At 50.6% G+C, this 17,530-nt stretch overlaps 1 protein-coding gene across 1 annotated transcript; it reads right to left on the bottom strand.

The window, feature by feature from the left end:
• Nucleotides 1-8,682: 8,682 nt before the first annotated feature.
• On the bottom strand, nt 8,683-15,959 carry LOC134565381 (serine/threonine-protein kinase PAK 3-like). Its single transcript, XM_063424940.1, has 10 exons — nt 15,823-15,959; nt 14,714-15,428; nt 14,433-14,496; nt 13,547-13,595; nt 12,397-12,506; nt 11,538-11,655; nt 11,050-11,149; nt 10,453-10,649; nt 9,399-9,536; nt 8,683-8,948 (listed from the first exon to the last, which is right to left on the bottom strand). Exons 2-10 carry the CDS (start codon nt 15,129-15,131, stop codon nt 8,859-8,861), a joined length of 1,284 nt encoding a protein of 427 aa, XP_063281010.1. The 5' UTR covers nt 15,132-15,428; nt 15,823-15,959; the 3' UTR covers nt 8,683-8,858.
• Between the last annotated feature and the right edge of the window lie 1,571 nt (nt 15,960-17,530).

The following is a 17,530-nucleotide window of genomic DNA, read 5'->3' on the forward strand; positions in this document are numbered from 1 at the left end:
CCTTTCCCCACTGTACCCTCTCCCCTAATCCCCCCCTCGTAGCCCTTTCCATCACCCCTCAAAATCCCAGCTCCCCCCAGCTCAGTTTGGGGTTGACTGACCCCCATCTTTCACTCAGTCTAGGTGTCCTAAATGTCCTTTTATGGCTTCTCTCCTCATTTCCAATTGTATTGAAAGGAATAAATGTGTTTTTACAAACAGATGGTATGAATCTGCTTGGAGATAGGACCAGGGACTTATAGATAAGGAACTGGCAGGAGAAGCCATCCCTTCCAGAAAAAGGGTGTTAATGCACACAGACCGCTGCTCAGCCAAAGTCCTGCTAAATTCCTGAACTTCAAGAAGAACAAAGATTCAATAGAGCCATGAATATCATATTTATACAAAATGAGAGAAAATTCAGGTAGTTTGCACACTCTAACATGAGGTAATTAAGAACATGAACACTCAGGGGCAATAAGGAAGTCGAGAAAGCGGTGCCAACAGGGGACAGATGGTGTTGGTGTGCTGGGAAAGCACTGGTTGAAGAAGAGTGTGCAGGAATATGGTCAAAGCAAGAAGCAGCAGAAAGAATCTATGCAGCAAGAAAAAGAATGATGGAAAAGAGGAAGAAGGAAAAAATACTGAGGATTGGGATTTTTTTACATCATATTCCCCATTTTGTTCTTATACTCAAAATTTGCCAGCTGATCTAGATCCTTTTCTACCCCAGTTTCCAGGGCAGGAAAATAACGAGGTCAGGATTCCAGGGGGTTTCTCTGTGCTGGCAGCGGCAGGAGCGGGAGCAGAGGGGTGGCACCGGCAGCACGGGCTGGGGGCCTGTGGGGAGCTGCGGGGCCGGGCCGGGGCTGTGGGGCAGCCGGGGCTCAGCGCCGGGCGCTGCCTGAGCCCAGCACCCCCTGGGCAGGGCCAGCAGTGGCCCCCGGCCCCCAGGAGGCTGCGGGACGCCCCGGCCGCTGCCCGGCCCCGGGGAGCTGCCGGCCCTGCCCGCCGGGGGAGCCGCCTTGGGACACTGCGGCAGGACAGGCACCGCCTCTGGGATACGGGCTGGGCAGGGCAGGGACCAGCAGGAGGGAACATTTGAGAAATGGCGATTTTACATCAAAGAATCAAGATTTTGTTTTAAGGATTTGAAAAAAACAGGGCATATGCCTTTAATAAAGTGATCAGCTCATTATTACAGTCATCAGCAGGATTGCAGAGTCCAGTCAGAGTTTTCCACGCTGCTGCAGCCATCTGAAGGAGCAGGTGCTGTCCCAGGTCATCATTCCACTGCAAACAGTAGACGCCAAGTCCTTGTTCCCATAGGAACAGCTAGAAGCTCTCTCTGGTCAACCATCAGAAGGCAGAGCAGTGAGGAGTCTGCCACTGGAGTGCAGAGTCAGTTCTTTACCCTCAGGGAAAAACCTTGAGAATTTCCCATGTTCTGTATCTGTTGCTTAAGCTGGTCAGTTCCCATTCCATTCAGACTCCTCAGAGGTTATGGTGAATCTTCAAACCAGGCCAGGGGGTGCTTCCACTCCTTCCTTGGCCAGGGCACCCTCTAATTCTCCTCTGATACATCTAGTTTTTAATCTTGGGATGCAGTTCCTCAAAAAAAAAAAAAAAAAAACCCTCCCAGGATTCACCAGGTCAGTTTTATTTGCATATACATATGCATATGCATTTGTCCTGGTCACAGCATACGATGTCCCTGCTGAAAAAGGTAGTTGCAGCGAACAATGACCGGGCAATCTAGGCAGGAGCCACTCCTTTTCACATTTTAATGAGGTAGGAGAATGTCATGGGGCAGCTTCCCTTCGTCCTCCAACTTCCTGGGGTGTGTGGGTGGTACCTCTAGCCTAGCTGGGAGGGGGTCAGCGGCTTTTGAGGGACAGCAGCCTCGAAATGGGTTTCTCTGCAAAAGAGAAAAACCCCCATTTTTCTAAAAGGCAGGATGACGGCACAAATTGGGAGGAGAGGGGGTTACATTCTGAGTGCTCAGAGCTCTTTTAATATGCTAATTGGTGCTCTGCATTTTCCTCTAGGGGGATGGTGCTGCTGTCTCAGCTGTCTCGCTCTGGGGTTAGGACAGGGATAACCCAGCCCCCTCCCAACCGGGAAACGCTGGGGGTTCCAGTGCTCCCCCCCCCCATCCACTCTGCCCAGAGTCCGACCATGGCTCCTGCCAGCAGCAGCTGCACCCGTCAGGGCTGCACGGCGCGGCTGTGGCTGCCCAGCAGCTGGTGCTCCAGAGACACAGTCCTGCCCCCCTCCCACAGCCACTGCAGCAAACATGGGCAGCTTTTTTTGAGCCCTCATACCCACTGGGAATTCATTCATAACAGATTTTGTTTGCGACAATGGAAAAGTGGATGATTTTGCAGAAAGCTCAGCAGCTGTCATACGATGAGCACCCACAGGCACTCGGGGGGGCTGCAGCAGTGGCACAAGAAGCCCCTGGAGCAGTTGCTCACAAAGGCACAGCAGGGGAATGCAAGAATGGAGGAGGAAAAGGCCAAGCTGAAGGCAAAGGCCATGGCACAGTTTCTACAGCCCCCCAGGTGAAAAGAACAGGGCATATGCCTTTATTAATATTCAGCTCTTTATTAAAGTGATCAGCTCATTATTACAGTCATCAGCAGGATTGCAGAGTCCAATCGGAGTTTTCCACACAGCTGCAGCCATCCGAAGAAGCAGCTGCTGTCCCAGTTCATCTTCCACTGCAAACAGTAGATGCTGCAGTCCTTGTTCCCATAGGAACAGCTAGGAGCTCTCTCTGGTCAACCATCAGAAGTTATAGCAGTGGGGGAGGGGGGGGGGGGGGGGCATCTGCTAGTCAAGTGCAAACTCAGCTCTTTATGCTCTGGGAAAACCTTCAAGAGTTCCCCATTGTCTTAGCTGAGTCAGTTCAGCTGGCCAGTTCCCATTCCATTTAGGCTCCTCGTAGGTCATGGTGAATCTTCAAACCAGGTCAGGGGGTGCATCCTCTTCATGCTTGCCTAGGGCACTGTCTAATTCTCCTCTGACGCATCTAGCTTCTTGTCTTGGGGTGCAGTTTCCCTAAAAAGCCCTCCCAGGATCCACCGGGGCAGTTTTATTTGCATATACAAATGCATATGCATTTGTCCTGGTCACAGCAGAGGTATTAATGCTGAATGAGGTAGTTACAAAGAACAATGATTGGGCTATCTAGGCTTGGGCAGCTTCTTTTTGCATTTTAATCAGGTAGGAAAAAGTTGCCAGGCAACTCTTCTTCAGGGCAGTTTCCCTCCCGACTCAAACTGGTTGGGGTGTGGGGGTTACCTCTAGCCAGGAGTGGGTCAGTTGCTTTTGAGGGACAGCAGCCTCACCCGAGTTATGGGGGTTCTCTGCAAGACAGAAAAACCCCCATTTTTCTCAAAGGCTGGATGATGGCACAAATTGGGAGGAGGGCGGTGGCATTCTCAGAGCTCTTTTAATATGCTAATGCGTGCTCTGTGTTTTCCTCTGGGGGGAGGGGGCTGGGCTATAGGGATAGCCCAGCCCCCTGCAGGACTGGGAAATTTGTTCATAACACAGGGATGAACCCCAGGGCCCAGGGGGGCCCCAGCACCCAGGGGACAGGCTTGGCCACAAGCACCTGGCACAGGCATTGCCCTCCTCGGCAGGGGAGAGCCCACCCAAACAGCCCCTGGCAAGGAAGCAGCTTCCATCTGCAGGCCACAAGGACACTGCAAGCACACACAGCAGCACCCTCAGCACCAGCAAGGCCAGCCCTGCATGCACAGGCATTGGCAGGGCTGGCACAGCTCCCATCACACCAGGGACCCACCACACTGCAGCCCTGCAGAACATCCGGGGGGCTCTGGATCCACAGGAGGCCTTTCCTCACAGACACAGGGGCCTCTCCAGCCACTCTGGATCTTAGACCTAAGGGGGGAAATTGTCAAGAAGTTCTTTGAACATTCAGGGCGTAAGTGGGAAAAAATGAGCAGATTTGTTTTCTTCAACCATTATTAGTAGATGTGGGAGATAGATTTGAAATGCATGGGTTTCTGCTTCCTCCTAATTGTGATTATAATTTACTGGGGTCTGATAAATAAATTTGGAATGCAAATTAATATTGTAGAAGGTGATACTGAGGCTAATGATGTTCTAACTTCACGTCAAATATCTGGGAATGCCTATGCTGAAGTGAACCCAGAAGTGAGAGCAGCTCCAGGAAAATATGGAAAATTAGATATGGAGCTTTTCCAAATTACTTTGAAGCAACCTGGACAAGTGATGTCTAAAAGCAACACCCAATTCAAAGGGAGGGAAGGAAGGGCTTACCCTTGAGTCCCTGTTAAAGACAAGGCTTTTGGAGCCAGGGATCTCTCCCTACAACACTCCTCTCCTGCTAGTCAAGACTAGTCAAGAAACTGGATGAATGGAGACCAAAAGGAAAGCAGAATTTTCAAGTGTTAAAAAGCAGATTAACTGAGGCTCCTGGCCTGCCCATCCAATGTGGCGGTATGTGAAATTTAGTTTATTAAGTTTGTTATATGTTCTTTTGTTCCCTCTCATCCATGTGTACCCCTGCAGCAAGTTACATAACTGTCAGTTTTCTGTCACTCACGAAGCCCGCGAGTTTTGTATTTCTCCCTCTCCCCTGGTTGGCAAAAATTGAATATCGCACCTGTGTAACGGTCCCTAGAATTCCCTCTATTGGTTGTTTTGCCTTTACCCCTCCCTGACACCATCTATATAAAAGTACGCAGAACCGCCCCTCGGGGCAGTTGCGAGAGCAGACGCAGGCACGAGATATCGCGCTTGCCCGCACAATAAACGCTGCTACCTCACTGCCTCCCATCCTGCCTCTGCTTCATCACTCTAAGACCGCTGCCAAGCATCTCTCGAAACAAAGAACCCACAGGAATCAGTATCGTCGCACGGCGCACGAACTGATCCTTGTCCCGTGTCACGGTGTCCAGGCTGGCCGTGCGTGGAGACGCTGAGGTCTAGAAACACAGCACCGTGACAATCCAGAAATGGAAAAAGAATTTGAATTGTGTGTGGATGTTAAACAGGGCCAAAGGAATTCTTGGGTTAAATGTTTACCCTGTGGCCAGAGAGTGGCCTCATTGTTTGCAGAATTGAGCAGGCACAGCTCTAATGGGAACTGAGGCCTGAAAACTGACAACCACAGAATCTCTTATCGTTCAAGTCTGGCATCAAGTTAAAGTTTTGATAACCACAAAAGCCTCTAAATGGATGAGCACTGCTCGACTGCTACGGTATAAAACTTGTTCAATGGCACAGGAGGATTTAAAATTGAGGACAGGGGAAGGCTTTAACCCAGCCTCCTGTTTGAACGGCCCTGGAGAGGGGGACTGGGAAGAAATCCATGATTGCATTAAAGTGGCAGAGCTCCAGACTCAGACTAGGAGAGATTTATGAGACATCCCCTGCCCTGAGAGAGAAAATGTGTTCATGGATGAGTCTTTAAGGGCAGTAGAAGGAAAATGAATCACAGGAAATGCTGCTGTGAAGTAAAGGGAATTAGAGGAACTGGGGAGGTTACTGGGTCTGCTCAGACAGAAGAACTGTGTGTACTTGTGGGAGCCTGGGAATTATTTCAGGAAAATAGTAAACAATTTTACTGATTCTAAGTATAAACATGGGAGTGGTCCATGGGTTTGGAAAACTGTGGGGGGTAAGAGCTTGGTTAAGCTGCAGGGGAAAAACATCAATTCATGAGAGCTTAATTACTCACCTATTGGAGGTGGTAAATTTACCACAAGGGCTGGCAATAATCCACAGTAGGGGACACCAGGCAGGGTGCTCATGGGAAGAAATAGGTCATGGAGTGGCAGAGGAAGAGGCTCCAAAAGTAGCACTTTTGCCAGAAGGCTCCGAGATCCTCCTTTTGCTCCCAGTGGCTCAGCGGCTCACAGAGGAACTGTCTTTTCCCCCAGATGAGTTGGAGATAATTAAAAAGAGTGGGGCAGAGGAAAGAGGGGATAATTCTTTTACAAAGGATGGCAAACAATGGATACCAAAAGCTTTGGCCCTAGAAATACTAAAACAAGTCCATGAGGGGAGTCATTGAGGCTCTTGAGGATCGGCAGAAGCCTTCCTCAAGATGTCTCTTGGGTCTTTGTGTTCTGGCAAAATGAGCTGTTGAAGGTTGCTTGATTTGTGCCAAAGCCAATAACCAGCTTAGAAAGAAATTTGCCAGGGAAGGGAGGCCTTGTGCTGTACATCCTTTCCAACAATGCTAGATGTATTTTACTGAAATGACCCAGAGTGAGAAGGCTTAAATATCGTCTGGTATTAACAGAAGCATTTCCAACTGCTTCAGTAACTGCTAGATCAATTATTAAGGTATTTTTGCAACAAATAATTCTGAGATATGAGATTGTGGAAGCCACAGACTCAGATAGTAGAACTAATTTTTCAGGAAAAATCCTTCAAGGGGTTATGGCTGCTTTAGGAGTACAATGAGACCCTCAAACTCTCTGGCACTCTCAGAATTTGGGTTGAGTAGAAAGAATGAATGGGGAAATAAAGAAATACCTTTGGAAGCTGGTGAAAGAAACCAAGACACCAGGGGTACAGCTTTTGCCATTGGCTTTGGCAAGAATAAGTGCCAGATCCAGGGCAGATACTCAATTATTTCCCCTGGAATTCATGTTTGGAATTCTTTACCCTGGTAATTCTCAACCTAGTGGGGAGTGGAGATAAATGATGTGTATTTAAAGCAGTCTGTGGCCACAGTCCTGTCTGTTCTAAAATCCCTTTGACATGAAACTGAGCTGGCACAGACCCTGCCTTGGGACTTCGCTGTTCACAAGATCCAAGCAGGACATCGGGTCCTGCCTCAGGAGGGGGAAGAAGCCCCACTGGTGGCCAAGTGCCGTGGCCCATCCCAAGTGTCCCTGAGCACAGAAACAGTCCCAGTACAGCTGAACATGGGGGGACCCCTCACCCTGGGCTCCAGGGCTCTGAAGCCCTGGAGATTTGGACTGCCCAGCTGCACCAGGAGGATGGGAGGCCACGACTGAGCCCGCACTGAAGGCAAGGGAGCAGCAGCCAGGGCTCCACAGTGGGGGAAGCCCCTGGGCCTGCCCACACATCCTCTGCTGGAATGCTTTGCCTGGGCACCCTCCTTGAGCAGCTCCTGCCACTGGGGACAATCCTTGCTGCCACTGCTGCAGCTTCAGTGCTTGCTGTGCCTGCACTGCCACAGGGCTGGGGAAGACAACGGGACAATTCCACTCTGGGGCTCAATCAGACTCACACACTGGGCTGGCCAGGATTAGATTACAGCATTAGAGCCCTCACTGGCTGCTCCAGGCTGAATGGGCAAACTGGGAGCGCTGGGAAGGTGCCCTGGCTCGGGGCGCAGCCCCCGGGGCAGCCCCAGGGCCCCCAGGGCAGCTGCAGGGCTCCGCCAGCCGGGATGGAACATGGAAGGGGGAGCAGGGCAAGGGACGGGGCTGCTGGAGCCAAGGGAACACGAGGGACACCGGGGGCACTTCACAAGCATTTAATGCAAAAGATAAAATCATGTGGGAGACAAAAGCAATAGCAGCTGTGGCTCCATAGCACAGGGCCACACAAGGACTTGTCCCACTATAGTGGGGTGATGCTGGCCTGAGGCCAGGCACCCACCAAAGCCTCTCTGTCACTGCTCTCCACAGCCACCCCTTAGATTTACTAACATTGGGCAGGGGTTATGCTCATGTCTCCACAGGTCACCATGTGAAATGAGTTCCTTTGTGGTGTGTGTGGCCATTAATTGTGACATCCTGAATGGCAAAGGTGCTGTGAATACCATGTACAGAGTGTTCATGTCACAGGCATGTGTTGCTGGTTTTTTGAAAGTTGTTACTGGGTTAATCCCCCTCTTCCTTAGTCATATTAAGATCTTTTCAGGTTTTTCTTAGTGGGGTGGTTTTCTCTTTCTGGATTAAATGAAAAAAGGGGGAGATGTGGGAAATAAGAATCTTTTTAACCTTTGTTAAATTTGTTAAAATTGTTAAATTCTGTTCACTCAAAGGCACTCTGGGAAGAGTTCAGCTGTGGGTTGGATGGTCAGTTGAGGGTCAATTGAGAGTCAATAGTGAGGTAGTGATTGGCTGAAGAGAATGCGGGGGTAACGACACCACAGCTGCAGCAGCCAATGACTGCTTTTCTCAGTTAGGTTTCAGTTAAGTTCTGTTGAATTCAAAGTATAAAAAGACTTGCTTTGTTACAATAAAACCACTGTCTTCAGAGGTATAAGGAGGTTCCGTGTGTCTTTTTTCCCCATGCTACACAGAACCATGCAAGGGGCACATTGGTTTGCAGGGGTGGAAGGGCCGGGGATCTTCCACTGCCTTGTTTGACTTGGTTTAGGATTAAATTTTTTTGGCGTTCTGAGAGAGGAAAAAGGCATGTTTTTTCTCCAACACAGGGTGGGTTTTTCCTTTGTATGGAGCACTTTGGGCCTTCCCCAGGCCCCTTCTGCCCTCTTGCAGAACCAGTGGCATTTTCCACAACACACAGTTTGTAACCAAGAGTCAGGAGCAGCCAAGAAGGCTCCAAGAGCCTCCTTCTAGGCTGACTCTGCAGATGCCAAGGCTGATCTGGGCTCTGCCAGGGCTCTGCTGGGACTCAGCTCTGGGCAAGGCTGGGCCTGCTTTCCCCTTGGATTGCTTCGGGCAACTGAGTCACAGGGGGAGAAGGAATGGGGATATCAAGAGAGCTGAGGTTTGAGAGGTTTTTATTCAAAAAATTCCCATAACAAACAGGGTATCCTAACAACCATAATAAACAGGGTTGTCCTAACTACTGTAACTAACTAGCAGTGCTAACTACCATAACTAACTAGCTGTCCTAACTATTGTAACAAAAGGCTGTCCTCAAGTGCTTCATCTGCTCTTCTGCTCCCTCAGTTGCTTTGCTGCAGTGATCAGGGGGGTCAGGCTGGAGAGAGACTTGGCTGATGATAAAAATGGGTGCTGCCCAAAGGATCAAAAAGAAAGAAATGAACCATTACTTTCCAGAGTCAAGTTCCTCACAGGCTCTATTGCAACAGGACAAAGGGGAATGGTTTGAAATTCAAGAGAGGGAAGCGGGCTCAGATTACATCTAAGGAAGAGGTTTTTTACCAAGAGAGTGGGGGAACACTGACAGAAGGCGCCCAGAGATGTGGGAGGTGCCTCCTCCCTGGAAACATCCAAGCTCAGGTCAGGCAGGGCTCTGAGCCACCTGATCTGCTTAAAGATGTTCCTGCTCGTTTAGGGCACCAGGTCCAGATGACCTCGAAAGGACCCTGCCAGCCCAAACCAGGCAAGGATTCTGCTTGCTTTGCATGTGAAAAGCAGCAAGACTGGAGATTACTGCAGGTGGGCCCCACAAGAAATCCCTCCCTCGCGCTGCTGCTTCCCCTGCAGCCGCTTCGCATTCACCTGCAGCAGCTCCTGGGCAGACCAGCGCCGCTCCTCATCCAGCTCCAGGCTGCACTCGAGGAAGTCCCGCAGCAGAGCCGACAGGCGCCTGGGCTCCTGCAGCTGCGGGGTCCCGTTCTGCCGGATCAGACAGCGAGCCTGCAGGAACAGCGAACACAGCACACTGCCAGCTTCCTTCACACCCACAGGTGCTCACATCGAGCCCGGGTTCTCAGCCTCAGCTCCAGGGGCAGTTTCCTCCCTGGCACAGATGCTGCTCACAGCTCATTTTTCTTTAGCAACCAAAAAAATTAAACCCTGGTGCAGCCACAGCCATTGCAACATCTAAATTATCTCGCCTTGAGAGCCAATATATTTGGCTGACTTTGTTAGTAGGAACCTGCATCAGAAATAGAACATTTTGTTTCCACAAATACAGACACCAACTTTACAGGCCATTTTCAAGAGTCACTTTGGTCTGACTGTGTTTTTTCAAAGGCTTCTTACATCAAATGCGTCTCTGTGGGGCCACTGACACTCAAGTAAATGCATTCCTGATGCCCCATCCCAGAAACCGCCAGCCAAGAAACAGGAGGTTTGTGCTGCTGAAAGCTCAGGCTTGGTGACACGGAGAAAGTAGCTTGGGGATAGGAGAGAAATATGTTAGACTATGGGGATGTTAAATAATCATCTTCATGTTTTAGACAAGTTTCCCAGTGAGAAGAATTGGGGGGGGGGGGGTTCATCTTGCAAAACCTCTTTTAGAAACTCCTTCAGAAAACTTGTTGGGTTTGGGTGTGCATTTTGGGGTTGGTTTGGGGGTTTTTTTGCAAGACAAAATTAGAGTTGATATACTGGCTTCACATTTTCAGGTCATCCTCACAGACAGAAGAGATGCAACAACTTTAAGCCCAAAGCAAATTGTTGCTGGAGACAGCAGAATATTCATCTGTGTTCAGGCTCAAGTCCTCTGGGAATTCCCTTCCTGATGTGCAGAAACCTCCAGCTGCTCCTCCAATGCAGGGTCACTCTGTGCTCACAGGCCTCTGCAAACACTGGAGAATTTGTCTCTTACCATGGCCGCCGTTTGCTTGAAGTAAGGAGGTTCTCCTTCCACCATCTCGATGGTCACAATGCCAAAGGACCAGATGTCCACCTTAGGGCCGTAAGGAGAGCTGGTCACAACTTCTGGCGCCATCCAGTGAGCAGTGCCCACCATGGAGCTGCACAGGTCCTGTTCATGGCTGAGCTGAGCGCAGAGGCCAAAATCAGCTGAGGACAGAAACAGACACTGTCAAAAGCAGCTGGAATGAAGGATCCAAGCACAAAGATTTCCCCCTCTCAGTCTGAGAAGGCAGTACTGAATCCAGCTGGAAAAGTCCTCAGGGCGGTAGCCAAGGAAAGATGGAACTGGACCCTTAAAGAAACCCTCAGCTTTCATGCAGTGGCTTTTACTGATTCCCTTGAAGCTTGAGATTCCAACTCCCACCCCCCTGGAGGGACCATACCCAGAGCAAAGCCACTCCTGACACCCTGCTCCTCTCCTGAGCTCTCTGCAGTGGCAGCAGAGGCTGGGCAGTGCCACCAGCAGCACCTGTGGGGCTCTGGCTGTCACTGGGGAGCAGCCCCACACCCGCAGCCCAGGAGTGCTGTGCCTGGCAGGAACACCCACCCAGCTTGACAGAGCCATCCATTCCCAGAAGGATGTTGGAGCTCTTCAGATCTCTGTGGATCACCCAGTTCGAATGGAGGAAATCCAGGCCCTGCAGACACTGAGAGAGAAAAAGAAACACAAGGGTAAAAATCAATGGCTGGAATATATCACACAAGAAAGGCCAGTTTAGAGTTCTGCCAGCAGAAACTTTGCTGTGACAGGCCAGGAGTGCAGTGCAGACAGGCTCCAGGCAAATGGTTCAAGGCAAAGCTGGGAACAGCAAATCAAATCAAAAAGAGACAGAGTACCACAACAGCAGGAAAGACAAGAACAGAGTAGAAGTGCAGTGATGCTGGCAAGCCATTCACTTCAGAGGCTCTTTCTTCTCCAGCTCATAAAAACAACACAAAAACAAAGCCCTGAGCATGGAGCCACTGCTGTTCTCCTGCCCCATTTGGAAGGACCATCGTGTCCAAGCCATGGGAGGTACAAGCAGGATCCCTCACCTCCCGACTGACAGCTGCCATCTCTCCTTCAGCCATGCGTGTCTGTCTGACAACGTCCTGCAAAGTTCCTCCATCCATGTATTCCATCACCAACCAGAGATCTCCATCAACAAGGAAGCTGGAAGAGGAAAACAATGGCATGGAGATGAATTCCCCCATGGAAAAGCCTCGAGTGAAGTTTTCATTCCAGGTCAATTGTCAGTAAAGACAAAATCAGATGGAGAGACATTCCTGCCAGGATGCACAGTCCTTGGAATCTGCACAGTCTAAAGGAGGAGACACCTTTGAGAAGGAGAGGCCTTAGATGGAAAGCAAGGGGAAAATGCAGTTTAGCAACAGCCCAGATCAATGTGGAACCACAACACTTGCACCCAGCTGGTTCAGCATCTGAACTCATCAGTTCCACCATTCCTTCCAGAGCAAGGCGACACAACTTTTCAGAGTTATCCAGAGGAGGAGGCAGTGCAGCACTTGGGACAAAAGCAATCAACTGTTTGGAAAACCTTGAAGAAAGTCTCTTTAGAAGCAGGCAAGGTCACTGAAAAATGGGCAAGCAAGGTGTTTCTGGAAATAAGAGCCTGGTCTTCCTGGCATCCGCAGCAATGGAAAAGAGCTGGGAAGAAGCCAAGGGAAGTAATTTGTACCATGGATTATCAGCACTTGTTGTAAGACACTGAAAATGATGTCAACTTGGGGGGGGAAAAAAAGGCAACAAAAGCACATGAAGGGAGTGAACTGCCAGGCTGTTCTTTTGGGAAGATATGGCTGGGTCGGGCTTTTTCAAAACAGACTACCAACTATGGATGCCAGGAAAGATTAACACAGGGCACGTGCATGGGATGAGACCTGAGGCACTCACCTGTCCAAGGAGTTGACAATGTTGGAGTTCTTCTTGTCTTTCAGGACCAGGATCTCATTCACAGCTCGTTCCCTGTTCTGCTCTCTGAGACTCATTTTCTTTATGGCCACCTGAAGGGACACTGCAGACCTTTAACTGGAGGAGGCTGTGGCAGGAGGCCACAGCAAACACGGAGCGAGTCTTTTTGGAGCGACGGAGCCGGGCTGTGCCAAACTGCCTTGACATGGGACATCAGAGCTCAGCAAGTGCCATTCCCACTGCCCATTGCTCTGCTCGCTGGGGCTGCTTACAGGACACATGGCCAGAGACATTTGGCCTTGTAAGCTCTGCAGAAATGGTCCCTCCGCTCTCAACCTCAAAGCTCTAACAACATCCTCTGCACCCACGGTCTTCTCAAATGGCCCTAGTTTACCACCACTCTTATAATGATGATGATGATCATTATTATTCAAACACATTTTGCAAGCAAGAGGTAATTCTGGTTCTATGAAAACAGACCAAAATAGCCAGGAACCCTTAGCAATTCTGTGGAATTTGGTCATGATTTCAAATGCAATTGCTCTGTTTGGGACTGCACAACAAAGCAAACACACACATCCCTTGCTCAGATGATCTCTGTCACAGGCTGTCACTGACACCAGATCCAAACACAACTGCAGGGTTTAGGAGAGAGCTTTGCTCTGGACATTCATCTCCTCATTGCTCTCCCTCTCTCTCTGTGAACAGCTGCAGTAGGACTAAAACCCCAAACTGATCCCAAGCAGGCTCTCTCCCTAATTAGGCTTTGAGACATCCTTTGAAGATGAAACTCAGCATGGCAAAACTGCTAAAGAGTGTTCCTGTGTGAGGCTGGGATGAAGATAAATCGGGTCTCAGTCTCCACCACCTGATGCATTCACTGTTTTAGATATGAGGACCAAGGCAGCGTGTCCTGCTCTGACAGACACCACTGCCCTCCTTGCACTCCTTTGGGCACTCCAGAAGGACCAGGCCTGTCCCAGCTGTGCTCTGCAGGCTGACACTGCTCTGCCTCCAGAGGAGCAGCCTGTGCAGGGCAGCTCTGCTGGGCCCCCAAAGCTCCGGCCACAGCTCCCAGCAGAGGGGAGAGCCCTGCAGAGCTGCCAGAGGTGCTGGGCGTGCTGGCACTGACCTCTCCTGCAGTGGCCCTGTCGAGTCCTCTATAAACGGTCCCGAAAGCCCTGGAGACAAAAGAGCAGAGAGGAAAGAGGCAGCGCTTTAGGCCCTGGGAGTGAAAGTCAGCCCAGACAGGAGATCTCTGCTGCCTGCAGTGTTCACAAAACACCTGGGAGCATCGACCCTTCAGACAACAACACAGCAGCCACCAGCCCCTTGCCCTGCAAGGTGTGCCAGAGAAAACAGAGACCCAACACAAAGGGAAAAGGGCTGGAGCAAATCCCAAATGCCCATGCTGAATTCCTTTAGTTCAAAACCTAGGGTGGGGGATGGGTGTCTCTAAAGAACTGGAAAAGACTGTATTTAATCTTTTTGTATTTCCTGCCCAAGACGTGCAGAATCCAAAAGGGTCCTGACATCAGGCAGGTGATGCATTTTCCCCTTAAGTGCAGCAGCTCTTTCTCTGTTACTGAATGTATGGGGTCTACTTCCTGTGCTAGAATAGAGCACTTATTAGTTAACCTCTGGCTTTTGTTTCTAAACCATTATGCTGATAATCCTGATCGATGGATATTTTTTTAAAGCAAAATATTTGAAAGAAATCTTCTTGAGATCTGTTTTCTGACAGTCATCAGATAATGAGTTGCTCTTTTAGGCAATCCAGTTCCAGCAACAGAAAATCTTCCAGGTCCTGCTCCTTGGTGCAGGCAGGACACTGTCAGCCTCAGGGGCCTTTAGGGGTGCCTTCTGACCACTGTTATCAATTCTGATCAGGACTGAGAGACAGCAGGATCGTACCCAGGTGTCTGAAGGTGTTTGGAGCTCTCCTGAGTCCTCATTTGATCCTGCACCTGCAAAATACCTGGGCCCTGCTTGTGCAGAAGTAACTGCCTTGCACTTACCCTTGGCCAATCTGCTCCAATTCCAGGTATTTCTCCATAGGCTCTCCCACGCTCACAGTGTTCCCTGAAAGAAACGACATGGAAGACTCTTGCTCCCAGATGGAGACCCCATCTTGCAGCAGAGCCAGAACACAGCCCCACTCCCTGGGACCCCTTGGTCTCATCTGGGGAAGGACAATCAATGACTCTGTGCCATTCAGCTGCAGAGGAACACTGGGTGCAGCTGATGCTGAGACACATGCAACACCCTGCTCTGGCACACAGGAACAGAGCAGACATACTCAGCTGCATGAGGCACCACTCCCATCTGCCCTCTGGCTGCAGGGCTGTGCTGCCGTCAGAATTTTCAGCCCAGGATCCCTCAGCAGAGGGAAGTTCAGTGTCCTCATCCCAAACAGAGGGAGGTTCTTCATCCTCTTCCCAAAGCACCGCAGGTTCCCTGTCCTCTTCCCAAAATGCTGCAGGTTCACCATCATCTTTCCAAGTCACAGGACGTTCACCATCTACTTCCCATGCTGGGAGATGTTCACCCTCCTCTTCCCAAGCCACAGAATGTCCTCTCTCCTCATCCCACACCGGGAGATGTCCGTCATCCTTGTCCCACACCATGGGAGCTTGGCCATTCTCGTCCCACTCTGAGCGATGTCCACCGTCCTCATCCCATGCCGGGAGATCTCTGTCATCCTCATCCCACACCATGGGAGTTTGGCCATTCTCATCCCATGCTGAGCAACCTCCACCATCCTCATCTCGTTCCAGGAGATGTCCACTGTCCTTGTCCCACACTGCGGGAGCCTCACCATTGGACTCCCAAACCGCGGGATGTTCGCCCTCGTCTCCCAGAACAGCGGGAAGTTCACTGTCATCTCCCGGCACAGAGGGAAGTTCACCATCATCCTCCAGAGAGGCAGGAAGTTCACTGCTGTCTTCCTCCTCTTTGGCCTCCTCTTTGGAAGCAGAGGGAGCCAGAGGAGGTGCTGATGCTGCTTTTGTGCCCTGTGGACAGATGATAGCATGAGGGATGGGAAGTTCTATCTCAGTTATCACCTTATTTATCCTCAGCTACACATCCAGCTCCACTAAGCAGAAATAGGGTTCAGAACTGTCCAAACTAACAATGGGCTAAAGTCAAAATTGCCACTTATTGTTGGGAATTTGATATTCCACCATGGCTAAAGCCAGCAAGCAATCTTCTGCCTGCAAAACCAGACTGGCAGCTCTTCTAAAGCTCTTCAGTAGAAAAGGAGAAAACTGCCAGGGATTCTTTTGCTGCTGCAGAGACACTGACAGGAACTTTCCTTCAGCCTCCCAGGCTGGCATTCGACTGCCACACACTGAGCTCACAACTTGCTGCACAATTCCCAATACCAAAGGTTGCTTTCCCACTCACCAAAGGAGGAGCTGCTCGGGATCCATATAGCAGGTGCCCTGTAAAGGGAGAGAGAACATGAACCAGATGCTGTTAGGAAAAAGACTGCCTGTGGTGGGAAATGCCACGGAGCAAGGCAACCCCAAGAAAGCATCCCTCTTGCTTTCACAGCATCCCTCCAGGAGCCACAGTCCCTTCACACAGCAGGCAAGAGAACAGCACAAAATACTGGGCTGTGTCAGTTCTTGGCTGGACCAGCAAACAGAGGGAGTTTCAGGCTCTGCTGCCACAGACTCTCCTCTTGAAGGATCAGAACCCTTCCTAGGCCTCATTGCAAATGCTGTGCACACCCCACTGGCTGCAGACACCCCCTTTTTCAGCTGCAGCTGCTGGCAGGAGCTCTCCCAAACCAATGGTGTCTTCATGGCAATTCGGTTACAAAGTCAGCGCAGTTCCAGTGGAAGAACAGAAAGCACACAGCAAGCCCAAAGCCACAGATACTGCACCAAGGCAAAACCTCGACTTACGTGTCAAGTGGGTTAAAAAATACCCTGCATAAGCCACAGAGTACAGAGTGCAAACGGCAGCAACCACACGCTGGATCATTTTGGCTGTGCTGCACACTTCTGCAGACTGTACCCCGGCAAGCACAGAAGGACACCCGTCACGGGTGGGCTGACTGCTGGGAATGCCTCAGGCAGCAGGATTCTCCAGCAATGAGTAGGTGCCCAGAGCCGCTCCAGACACTGAGGCCTCAGTGTCCCACAGCAACAGGAACACCATGGGGAAGTTGCAATATTCCTGACATCACAGTAGCAGCCCACCAAAAACCGCCTGGAATGTTCTCCTGTGTCACAAAGGAGCACAAAGAATCCTCCCAAGGCACAGCCGATTGCCCAAGGGGTCCAAGAGGAACTCCGAAAATGCAGCAAACAAGGACACCCCACAGCCCAGCCTGAACACTGAGGAGGAACAAGGATGGGACAAAACCAAAGGAAACGTGACCTTCAGTCACTGATGCTTCTGACTAAAACCAGCAAGGCTCGTTCCATCTGGGATCGTTATTCTAGTTCTATAAACAAGCAAAGTTCTCCACTCTAAAAATACAGAAGGCAGGAACTGGGGAGGAAGTGGGATTGGGAAGGATGAGGAGAAGGAGAGGGATGAGGGAGAGAGGAAAAGGAGGAGCAGGAAGATGAGGAGAAGGAACAGGAATAGAAGAAGAAACAGGAGTTTCCAGTGCTCCCTGTGTCTGCAGCACCCCCAGGGGATTGTCCAGGGGACAATCACCCCCACCATATGAGCAGGGAGGAGAAGCTCACCCCAAAGCTATTGGGACCCCCAAGCAGCGTTTTTTCCTTTATGAAGCTCACAGATTCTGGAATCGAGCCCCAAATATCAGTAAGTAAACCTGGGAGGGTTTAATTTTGGAGGGGGGGGAATGTTTGGATCTTGTGGGATGCCAAAGTTGAGCGCAAATGCCCCTTTAGGGGATATTTTGCAGGCTCCACAAGGCAATGGCCTGGTGCTGGGGTGCAAGGGGGACATCGGCCTTGGGGCCCCCCCAGGAGAGTGGAGGGGAACGCCAGGAGCAGCAGGGATGGGGTGAGGGGAAAGGGGTGATCCTGGACCTGGGGAATCCCCAGCTGCCTGGAGGTGGTGGGCGCCCTGGGATCCCTGGAATTTCAAAGTAGAGCATCAACAGAGAAGGGACCCCCAAAGGCCCCTG

This window comes from Prinia subflava, unplaced genomic scaffold, assembly GCF_021018805.1.
Source record: "Prinia subflava isolate CZ2003 ecotype Zambia unplaced genomic scaffold, Cam_Psub_1.2 scaffold_47_NEW, whole genome shotgun sequence".
Lineage (NCBI taxonomy): Eukaryota > Metazoa > Chordata > Aves > Passeriformes > Cisticolidae > Prinia > Prinia subflava.

Coding starts and splice junctions, on each gene's coding strand:
- LOC134565381 (XM_063424940.1), bottom strand. CDS start 15,131: ATGGTGTGGGATGAGGATGACAGAGATCTCCCGGCATGGGATGAGGAC. Junction 13,596..14,432: donor TTGGAGCAGATTGGCCAAGG/GTAAGTGCAAGG, acceptor TTTTGTCTCCAG/GGCTTTCGGGACCGTTTATA. Junction 8,949..9,398: donor CTGCCCAGGAGCTGCTGCAG/GTGAATGCGAAG, acceptor TCCTTTGGGCAG/CACCCATTTTTATCATCAGC.